Source organism: Seriola aureovittata, chromosome 22 (assembly GCF_021018895.1).
Source record: "Seriola aureovittata isolate HTS-2021-v1 ecotype China chromosome 22, ASM2101889v1, whole genome shotgun sequence".
Taxonomy (NCBI): domain Eukaryota; kingdom Metazoa; phylum Chordata; class Actinopteri; order Carangiformes; family Carangidae; genus Seriola; species Seriola aureovittata.
Window position 1 is genome coordinate 12,180,732 of NC_079385.1, and position 11,691 is coordinate 12,192,422.

At 40.7% G+C, this 11,691-nt stretch overlaps 1 protein-coding gene across 2 annotated transcripts in view; it reads right to left on the minus strand.

The window, feature by feature from the left end:
* Nucleotides 1–8,189, minus strand: part of cacna2d4a (calcium channel, voltage-dependent, alpha 2/delta subunit 4a) — an 87,394-nt gene extending 79,205 nt beyond the window's left edge. The window contains exons 1-3 of one of the 2 annotated variants that reach the window (XM_056367491.1): nucleotides 7,033–8,187; nucleotides 5,287–5,484; nucleotides 1,996–2,077 (exon numbers count right to left, since the gene is read on the minus strand). In XM_056367491.1, the coding sequence (XP_056223466.1) occupies nucleotides 1,996–2,077; nucleotides 5,287–5,462 (258 nt within the window). In that variant the 5' untranslated portion in view covers nucleotides 5,463–5,484; nucleotides 7,033–8,187. Of the gene's footprint in view, nucleotides 1–1,995; nucleotides 2,078–5,286; nucleotides 5,485–7,032 lie in introns of both variants that reach the window. The other variant, XM_056367489.1, reaches the window with a different exon arrangement.
* Nucleotides 8,190–11,691: the final 3,502 nt, after the last annotated feature.

Sequence of the window (11,691 nt, forward strand, 5' to 3'; positions counted from 1 at the left end):
TCACTGAGATAATTACCCTTCCTCAACACTGTGATATAGGTTATGGAAATGTCAAAGAAAAAGGCTTGTTAATAGAAAATGCCCAGCTCCCAGAATACCAGCCAGATAAGGAGAAGCCCTTTCACATCTCATTTACAAATTTTGTTAGGCTGTTGGGCCAAAAATAAATTCTAACAACCTGGAAAACTTGGAAAAAGAAATTATTTCAATTTCCCTTGTAAAGAAAAGCCAGCCAGATTGAATTAGAGAGATAAGAGAGACAAACAGATATAAAACAGAGAGAGGATGATAAAGAGCCAACAGCAAATAACCACAAAGTCTCAATTGCAGCTCCAACATTTTTTAATATCCTATCCAGTTTACTCAGGCAAGAAGACACAGTCACTAAATGTTCCACAGATAATGAGAACGCCATCGATTAGACAGAGGTGGGTGATTAATGGCTTCTTGTTGCCAAGATTAAGTGAATGCACTGGATGCGTTTTACACACCACTGGCTTCATGAAATGAACTACGAGAAATATGTTTGAATTTCTATTTTAAAAAATACTGTTATAGCTGATACTGTCACTGTTACTACAGCAACTCCTCCTATGACAACTGTAACTACTGCTACAGCAACGTCACTTTTACTGCCACTGCTTCTGGGGCCGCTTGATTAAGTTTGTCAATATTTTAGATCCTCTGTGGGTTTTCTCCCTCTGGATAATGGTTTCTACCAACTGACATTGTCCTCAGGTGAAGGTTAATCCAGTCTACAATACAGCATTAACAACAAACTAGGAGTGCGCACTGTCTGTTTGGAGGAAATCTGTGCAGGTTAGTTATATGTGCAGGTAGTTTGGGGGAGGTGTTGTGCTGTATATAACAGAAAAATTGTGTAGTAAAATAAAGATAAAGATACATATACACTGTATAGGGAGATGGTCATTAGATGCATATCTCTGTGAACACACAGTGTGTATGTGTGTGTTTGTGTGTGTGGCAGATGGTGAACGGGCCTGCTAGGGATTCTACAGGGTGTCATGCAGAGAAACACAGCACATCCTAATTACTAAAAGACACACAAACAGATCCTCTTCAAGAGTCTCTGTGGTAAGTAACACAAAAATGGCTACAGTATAACTGCACGACCTTTTACTGTATGTGATTGTAAAACATAATAATAAGGCATAATTTTAAAAAAGTCGTGTTAATCAAGCAAAAAATAGTCGGATTTCCTTGTATCTTTTCAGAGAAAGTCAATGTGTGTATGTGTGTGCGTGCGTGTCTGTGCATTTATGTTTGTATGTGTCAAGTGTATTTGAATTAAGTGTGTCATCGTATTGGTCTCTGGGCCATATGCAGATGTTGTACAGCAAATGTATGCCAGTCGGACGTATTCTTATTGGCTGATGGAGCACAGGGGAGGGGGAGGAGGGATGAATTCAGACCATCTCAGTCTGATCTGATGATGTCATGTGTACTATATCCTGCTCTAAAGTCCATTTGTCTTTCTGCATTTAAATCTGTTTCGTCAAATTTGCTCCCTATCTGTGTCTTTTCAAAGCCGATTTGTAAATTGGAAAATTTTGGCTGTGAAAATGATCAGAAAATGAGCATTGTGAGGTCCAACTGTATTCTGAAACTGTAGATAGCTAGTAATATACCGAGACTGAAAAGTGTAGGCTGGGAACACAACAACAATCCACCTCTGTACATGTCCCTTCTCTGGCTCTATAATGTATGTTAGGGATAATCAAGCAAAGAGATTAAATCCTGACCACAACCATCACCACTCTCCCTAAACACCACTGATTTGTCTGTTTGTTACTGAAACACAATATGATGCATCCTATGTTGCCATAAAACAAATTAAACTGAGAAAACATTTGAATTTTGTGTAGAATTGTATGCATGCATGCAGTTGCTTTTAGTCTGTGCAGATAATGTGTCTGTCTGACAGAATGTGAGTGTGTGTATTTGTTAATATGTGGATGTGTGGTGGTCCCATACCTTTTGTAGCAGTTTAGCTCCAGAGTATCTGGTGGACAGGGCAGCTATGTCTTTGCCAAAGGACACGGCCCACTGCTGCACCCTGGACACAGAAGAAACATGATCAGTGATGAATGTGTAAAGTGAAGGTAATGAATTGATTTTGGTTTGGATTCTCTGCAGCCAAGTGTCACACAATCCATCAAAATCAACCTGGCCATTAATCAAGCCATTACTTGCATCACAATGAACTGAATAAACTTATTTTACTAAGTAACAAAATGAAGAACAACTAATTGTAGAAAAAGATAAAGCCTGTTTATAAATCATCCTCTGTCCAAATCTGATATTTTGAAAAATAAAGGCTAATAAAACAGAAGGTGAACATGAAAGTGCACAGCCAATCATGTTAAGAGGTTACCCTGAATTCACCAATAACAGATTAAAAGAGATTACCATGAAGGTGACAATAAAAGCTGTCATGCTGCCAGGGCAGGGGGTTACTGTGTGCTCAATAACATGTAGTAATTCTACAAATCCTCCATGTGAATGCAGCCAAGGTAAGGTAACAGAGGTTAGAGAGCAGACAGGATGTGACAGATGGCTCAACCTATGGGGAGTTGGCCAGCTCGTTGCTAGTTAGCAGGCAGGGTTGTAGCGGCTAGCCTGCCAGCCTCAGGTACTGTAAACTGGCTGGTAACTTGATGACTTGTTGATATCTTCATTGCAAAGTGTGTGTGAGTGTGTGTTCATTCTTAAAAATGAGGATAGAGAGCACAGAGGCTCTTTTGTGGTGTCGTTTTAAGAGGTTTTGACTCATGTCTTGAAGTAAGTCAGATCACTGTGAAGACTCTCTCAAGAGTCAGTGTCAAGAACTTTCTAAACAAAAAAAGGTTGACTCAAAAGGTTGTTATTATTTCAACAGCAGATTTTCTCTTCTGACAGCGAGACAAGAATTGTAGTTGTTAAAAAAAAGAAAGACTTGAGATGGCTTGATACAGTACGTGTGAAACTCCTGCCAGTGCATGTGGGCCAAAGCACTACTGTACAGGGTAGACAAGGTCAGATTAAGACAGAGCCTTAGGCAGGTGGCATGCCAAACCTGTTTAAAATGTGGAGCAAATGTGACACAGTGACTACCTCTGTACTGTTCCCTACAAGGGACAAAAGACAGAAACTGCTTCAGTGACCAGGAAATTATTTTTCTTTAGTTTCAGATTTTTGAAAAATTTAAAATTCTCATTTTCAGCTGAGAAGGAATCATATCTTTTTCCCTTTGGGGAGAAACATCGGCATTAGTGTGATATGTGTGCACACACTTATCTCCACTAATTTTATGTGAGTTTTATTTGAGTTGTTGCCCAAAATGTCTCATTGTCAGTTTTCTGTTTTCCTCGTGGCAGCTCGAGCAATGTTGTCTCAGAGGCTGAAGATTTGACCTTCTTGGCCCGAAATGTTCCGGTCATGGCCCTGCTAACTTCCAGATCCAGAGGGGTCCTGCTGGCAAATCTTCCCCCAGCAGAGTGAGGGACTTTGGGCTCAGTGACCTGTGTTGGCCTACTCAACCCCGCTGTCCCTGGAGCTTTAATCTCCCTCAGTCACTCCAGCCAATAGTGACAGTACATACTGTCCGAACAGAAACCCTTCTCAACATACACTGAATATATCCTGAAACTGCACAAGCAGCCATTGTTTTATGATTTTGGTTTATAAATCTGTTGGTACCAAATATAACATTATGTGTGGCCACTGACATACACCTACAAACACACAGCAGCCAGTCAGTGCGAGTATACAAGCAAAATGCTCTTGTATCTGTCTGTGTTTCCCCCGTCCCTCTCAGCGCCTTCCACACTAACACACACAGACACACAGTTAATAGGCTATTAGAGACTGACAGCGCAGTATCGATCTGTTAGTGTTTTTAGTCAGCAGGAGGTTTGAAAACTGCAGGGGAAAGAGCCTCGTCTGGATTCTGGAGAACAAACACAGCGTTTCACTCCCAAAAGAACGATTCAGCTGAGAAAAGGCTTTATGAATTACTGTAAGTCCCTTCTGTAGACACCATCTTTGTATCGTATGTGTATGTCTATTGTATAAAAAAAATTCCAGTAAAATAAACCCAATGACGAGGCCTGATATACGGTCAGCATTACAGTCTACAGCCATGTTATGGGATGTGTGAGGGATACTGGTGAACTAAATGTTAACATGCTGACATGTCAACAGTGACTATGTCAACATGCTGATGTTTAGCAAGTACACCGTTCACCATGTTCACCATCTTAGATTAGCATGATAATTAGAGTCTCTTTAGTTTTACAGGTATTCAGTAATAAACCAAAGTATTGAAAGACCCAAATATTCGTCAAACAGATGCTGAGACATTTCTCTCAAAACCATAAATATCAACTTTGTGGTGGCGCTCAAGGAAAAATCAGGGGATCACCAAAGCCATGAATGTCATCTTCTGGGAATCATTAATGTCTGTGCTAAATTTCACGGCCATCCATCCAGCTGCTGTTCAGGTATTTCAGTCTGGACCAAAATGGTGGAAAAAGAAGTTTTCAGTCATGTCGCAGTGTGTACGACTTCATTCTAAATGTCCCAGTTTACTATGCCAAAATAAAATGTTTAATTAAAAACAGGAAGTAAAATAACCACCATATATATTTTTTTTAATGATATCTATCCATTGTTTGTAATTAAAGGCCAAATTCACACATCAACTTGAACATATTTGGCTGTAGCTGTAGAGAAGCTGTATGATAGTTTGGCAGTTAGCTATACCCCACAGGTGCCCATATGGCCCATATGTATCTGTGTGGAGTAATCGGCCAAAATAGAAAGAACACCATTGACTCATCCATGCGAGGCATAGCTTCAACACGGGTAAAGCTGCATGTTGGCATGCCAGGGTGCCCGCACTGAAAATGACCTGCTACAACTCTTGAGGTAACGTCTTATTAAAGCATTAGGTTTGCAGTCATCTAACTTGTGTTAACCACTAAATGGCAACCCATTGTGTCCTGATGTTAGTAGGGATGCAATCATAGTACACATGGTGAATAAAATAATAGTATCTGATCAGGTGAATGCAGATAAAAGCTGTATATTTTCATTTATTTCACTGATTCAATGCAGTATATTGTAGTGATGAAAGTGCAGGTGCAAGTGAAATGATGGAGAAGCAATTTTTCATGCCTTGATGAAACTTTAGTGGAAAGGGTGGACAAGTCAACTCCCTCCTGATGGTTCAGTCCATGAGGGTAAAAAGTCGGTGTCAGTGTTTCCTGGTGCAACTGTACTCACGTTTCTGGTGGGATCTTCATCTGGCCGTCGACCATCAGGCACAGCGAGCTGAAGAAGATTATCCACATCAGGATCATCAGCCTCCCCCTGTGCGGCCCACTTCTGCCCGATTTACAGGCATTCCCAGCGTTTCCCAGACCCCAGCGGTTCATCCCTGCAGCTGCTGCGATCTGCATCAGTCCAAGCTATTGTTGCACACTGGCTCCAAAAAGAAAAGGATGAAATGAGGACAGTGCAAAGTGAGATTAGAAGTGCTCAGGTCACAGTGCAAACACAGAGAAGGGAGCGTGTAAAGGTGTAATGAACTACCTGGTGACTGTCATGTCATTTGGGAGGTGGGAGGGGGGGGGCAAATTGCTGATGATGCCGTGGTTACAGTCTGTCAGGGTTCTGTCAGGGTTTAGGGAGGACCTCAAACAACCAACAACTACTGAGTTTGCACAAACTAGCTGGAACAAAAACTGAGTGATTGGTTTTCTAACTACAGCAGCTCTGATTCTTTGCTTTCAGTACATTCTGTCATACGTTTTTGGAAATTAGTGAACATTTGATCAATCTCTAGCATCTTTGCATGGATTCTTTCTCTGGATAGTGACAGTGGCAGCATCCTGCCAGAAGTGCATGCAGATGTGTTGCGGTTTTCTTTGACATGTTTAATGAATGAAAACCTTTAAAGATGGCAAAATCGTGAATTTAATTAATTAATCTAAAGAATTGTAATTACTGTTCTTAGATTAAAAAAAAGAAGCATAACCTGAAGTTCATGATTCAAAAGTAAAAGGACCTTGTCTGTGGAAGTGCTATAACTATGAATTCTTATAAATACCAACTTTGATTAAAACCTGATTGTCAGTGAAATAGCAGACTTGTTAGCTAACTGCTACCTCACTCACTGAGCAGATACGTAGCAACATTAGGATCATTCACTCTCCTTTTAGATCTCTTTTTTGGTCTCCACCAACTCCTGGCTCTTAAGCAGCTTAATCCTCAATTACACTCATTAACTAGTCACTAACTTTGTCTGTCTGTAGTCTGTTGGTGAGCAGATAGAGCGCTGTAGGAAATCAGAGCTGATTAGAGCGATGAGAATGAACCAAAAACAAGTAAAGTTACAGCCTGCAAAACCAAAACACGAAGCTAAAAGATGAGATGAAGCCCCACAGACCTGAGGGGAACTGTACCATAAGATCTAATTCTGAAATGAAACTATTCTATCTATCTATTCTATGAATCTAACAGACAGGAGCAAATCTAGAACTCACTCAGAACTAATGGGCCCAAAAAAAAAAAAAAACTCACTTTTTGTCAACTTGCCTGGTAAAGTAGTTTGTAAAAAAGTAAAGATCCAATTCAGTTTTCTGGAAGACATTCATGTAGTTCATATCCAGAGACAGTATATATCGCAACATGGAGAGAATCTGTGACTTTCCCAAACCCTGCCCATGAGGAGCAAAGGATCCTGAAAGCTCAGCGACAACATCCGACAACAGATGAAGCATGTCATCCTGAGAGCAGTCACAGAACTAAGACTCAACTTGGCTTCCAAGAACGATACTGAGAAGCCACAGTCGTTAAGTGGGAAAGACTTAAGAGCTGCTTCTCTTATGAGACCAAAGATTGAAACTCTCCCATTTGCTAGGATGCTAATTTAAAAGAAACACAGGCTGAAGCCTAAAAGTGGGTTGCAGGAAGATTAACATACTTCTCCAAATTATTGTAGACAGAATGGCACAGAAGATTACTCACTATGTCATGTTGCCAAATCTTTAAAACCAGTCCTTTGAGGCATGCGGGTCTTGACAGAAAGTTCAAAGATGACTGATAATGAATAAAAAAGTGTCCGATTGCTGATTTGATGTCAGCTGAGCTGGATGTCCCGGCACACACAAAAGTCTGGAAAGTGTTTGTCTTCAATGTCAAAGGTCACTTCTTCGCACCAGGAGTCACAACAGAGTCTCGCCATATTCTTACACCTCCCTCTCTACGCCTCTTAATCCAATTTCTACTCCTCCCGTCATCCTCTTCTCTCCTCCATGCTCCCCTCTCTTGGATCTACAGGATGCCAGGAAGACTTGGGATGTCCTGGTAAACTTCTGTCTTCACACGAGTTCAGTCCTTGTTGTCAGGCAGTGTGGTATTCCCAAGACACACACTATCCAACACACACACACTCACACTGCCAAAAGAAAATCCTGCTGCAACTTCAGATTATTCTGCCGTCCCTCCTTCTGACCTCACATCCTCGTGGATCCAGAACCAAACTTGCGCAGCACTGGGGCACAAATACGCTACTGGATAGAGAGTAAGGTGGATGGAGTGATGGATGGAGAGATAGTGGGACTTCCTCTCTCTCTCTCTCCAGCATATCTCTTCCTGCTCTCCAGTACCAGTTTATACCATAATCCAGGCAGGATTAAACCCCTCCTCCCTCCATCTCTCCTTTTCTCTCCCCATCCTTTTCCCTCTCCCTCTCTCACACACATTAATACAAACACAATCTCTCTCTCTCTCTCTCTCTTTCCCTTATCTTTCTCTAACACTCTTTGACCTACTGCCTTTCCAGTCCTGCTTTTCTTTCTTGTTATGTGTCTCTCTCCCTCTTTTTTCCCTTAATCTTTCTCATCAGGCTTTCTCTCACCTGCTACTTCTCCAATCCTCCCTCACTTTCCTGCTTAATCTTTCTCCGTGTGTCTGTTGTTTCTGAGAAATGGATGGAGGAAAAGGTGTCACCAGTAAGAATTATCTGAAGTGATCGGCCATGGGGGAGAGGGAAGGAAAGAAGAGATGGGAGGAGAGGAGAGGAAAAGAGCAAAAAGAGGGAAAAGGTGAAAATGAAGGGGAACAGGAGGATGAGAGGAAGAAGAGAGGATGAGGAGCAAAAGATGGGATGGGAGTCGTGATATGAGGAGGACGCACTTTACTGACACCATCTTATAATATGAACACACTGAGACATCTAGTGGTCACTCACTGCCTCACACACACACACACACACACACACACACACACACGCAGACAGAGTACTGAAACATTGCAAATGTGTCGCATATTTCAAATCCAACAGTCTATAAGTGACTGTAGGGTCAAGTATCTGCTCTCATTTTTTGCTATTTTTCCAATTTATTTAGGAAAAAATATGTCAGCAATTTCTGTTGCCACTTCAAAACATCTGCATTCTCACAACCTCATGGCTGCATACTACAAACTATTTTGCTCAGCTTTGTATAAATTGTTTGGATAAGTGATTTTGTGTTTTGCTTTGCCAAGTGATGTCTAGAGCTCACACAGGCCATTAAACTACATTTAACTACATATCAGGGACGCAGAGTGAGACTTGCACACAAACACATGCAGACAGTGAACACACCGACCATAGCGTGTGAGGCAAATACAACTAATGTGCACAGCTAAAACAAGCTAACATGCCTTGATATATTATAAGTATGCACACACAGAGAGAGGGGGGGGGGGGGGGGGGGGGGATAGAGAGGGTAAAACATCTGCTCATGCTGTTATGGAAATGAAAACGTAGTAAAACAACCTGGCAAACGCACACAAAGCCATAATGCTGCAGAAAGGCTTCAGATTAATAACAAACAGCTGAGAGACTGACTGTGACACAAACACAGGCAAACAGACATCCCTGCACACACTACATATGTATATCCACGCACACACCAGCAGTCTGTAACAGCTGTGGGACCTCTCCTCCCCCACTGACCCAGATCACTGATGATGGAAATCTTAGCCCCCCCCCAACATGGATGAACACTTGATTTTTCACAACAAATTTTCTCTGCACTACACCTCTGACGAAAAAGTTTTGCCACCACCCTAAAAATCTCCAGTTTGTTATATGCTGTTGATATGAAAGCAAATAAAGGCTGTTATCCTTTATTGATTTCCCCCTTATTAAATCTATACCGATCACAAAAGGAGAGGATGTTGATTAAAAACAAACAGATGAGTTATAGAAGAGAAAGATTTCTACACCTCCAGACAAATGAGAGCCACTGGAATTAAAGGACAGGGGCTATAACTAAAGCAATAGTGAAACAACTTGATACTAGACAGTGACACCTGCTCCTACTAACTTATGCTTTCTACATATTCTCTGCTTCTCCTGAGTTTCCTTTAGGTAACCTACATGTCATGGTTCCCTACCTTCTGTCTGAGACATGATAGAATTGGATTAAGTGGATAGTGATTACATTTCAAAGTCTATGCACAGCAACATACAAACACTTTTTATGCACTTGCAATTATTTTTTAAAAAGAAAAAAAAAAACATTTTAGCCAAGTCTGGTAAATAAATATCCTCAGGTTTAAACTGACCAACTGTAACAGCCTTTACAGTATAGTAAATAAACATGTGAGTACCTCAGTGGTGCACCACCTCTGCAAGAATAAATACTGTAGTTTAACATAAAGCTCTTGAATTAATTTATTTTAAGGCATAATCTTTTCAATGAGACCCCCCCTTTTTTTTTAGCTGTTATGCCACTTTTATCTCATTTTTGAATGTACTGTGCAATACATACTTTTCACACTTATGTGCTCATCACTTTACATGAAAATGAATTTAAAAAATGCATTAAACTACAAGGATTTCAGAACAGCACTGTGGCATAAAGAAAACTGGAAGCAAACAAAGTCACTCACCTGTTCCAACTTGTCTTGAGTGAGTGTAGAAACTGAAAAAAATCACATGAAAGATGATTCTTAAATTTCAGTTTGAACACAGGACCACTCTTATGCATGAACAAAGTTTTTTTTTTAAATGCAAAAACATTATTACTCAATGAGAGTTTCTTCTGATTTATCAACTCTAGGACTTTTTGTTCAGTTTGAAGCTCATTCAGACGACTTCACAACATCCTCCATCTGAGAGAACAGCGATACAGATGCAAAAAAAGTGGTTTGGACTCCCTGTACAAAGTGGACCCCGCCTCTCTGGACATGAACACTGAGATAGACACACACACACACACACCAGAAGTCACATTGATTAGTCTAAGCCAAGGCTAATAGTCAGCCCTTCCTTTTAGCTCCATCAGCTAAACCAGTGGTCTGGAACTTCCAAGTCTCAGAGGAAAGAATGTGTGTGTGTGTTTGTGTGTGTGTAGGTGTACATGTCATTCGAGTAAAAAGAATACATTTTGTAGGTACTAACAGTACTAATACTATAAAGGTGTTTTGACATTGATACATGTTTTCTGTAATAAACGTTTGTCTTTCCGTATATATGAATTGAAGTTAATGCAAGTTGCTTTGGATAAAATCATCCACTACTGAAAATGATGATGTGAATTACACTGTATAACAAACAGTGTTTGCTGGGGAAAGGAAACAGGAAGGGAGTGAGGGAGAAGCTGACTGATTGGACTCTGATCACTTCACACTGTATTTCCTACCACTGTTTTGGTTGCCAGCTGTTATGGAGCCATTAAGAGCCTTGACAAGACAAATTGGTACTGATGGACTGATATAATAATTAGTCACACACAGGCTGCAAAACACACACACACACGTTCAAACAGAGAGAATGTCATAAATGCCCAAAGATGCTGAAAATATAATATAAATAGACAGGGAGGGCAGAGCACTTGTGAAGTGTTAATAGAGTCTTTGATTTAAACCCGGTCACTATTTTCCTTTCACCACGAGCAGTCTATTCATCTAAAGAAATATACTGTATGCATGCATGGGAAAACAGTGACTGACAGGTCATTATCACCATTGTCCAGAGAGTAAGTGGTCACCATGGGAGACCAAGTGATGACTTCCACCGAGGGGCCATTTTCTATGAATCAGTCGGTCCATCAATGAACCAGTCAGCTGTTAATTGTTGCGGTTTGCTGTCAGTTCATTTCCCAAGAGTCAATTGGTGCCACTGTTGCACTGGGAAAGCAAAGATTTCATATCAGTGCTGCTGTGAAAATGAGTGAAATAGAAAAAAAAGAGGAACATCAGTGAGAGAATGCATTTTTTATTTGTTCTTTTGTAGTGTCAAAACAATTTTTCTTGACCTGACATATTGTATGTTGCAGGGAGTTTTTAGCAGAATGCTGGTAGAAAACGAGGAAAAACAGGATTCACATTTCCTTGAATCAGTGGAAGGGCTCTATATGAACTGTCTGGATTTATTCAGTCTTTAAATTTTGATGTTGGTCACAGACATTTCATGTAAAACGTTGTTGTGTCCTCCTCTGTGCCCTTTTACTTTCTTTCCACAATTCTATCCATTTGTATCCAGCACAGTGGGCGAACAGGAAGGGGTTCAGTGCCTTGCTTATGGACACAGTCAGGGTTACAGCAACTAAACCTAAGGTTTAAAGTTCAAGCTTTTGATCAAATCATATGAACTTCATCTGCAGATGTAGATGCGTTCGACAATGTGTCACT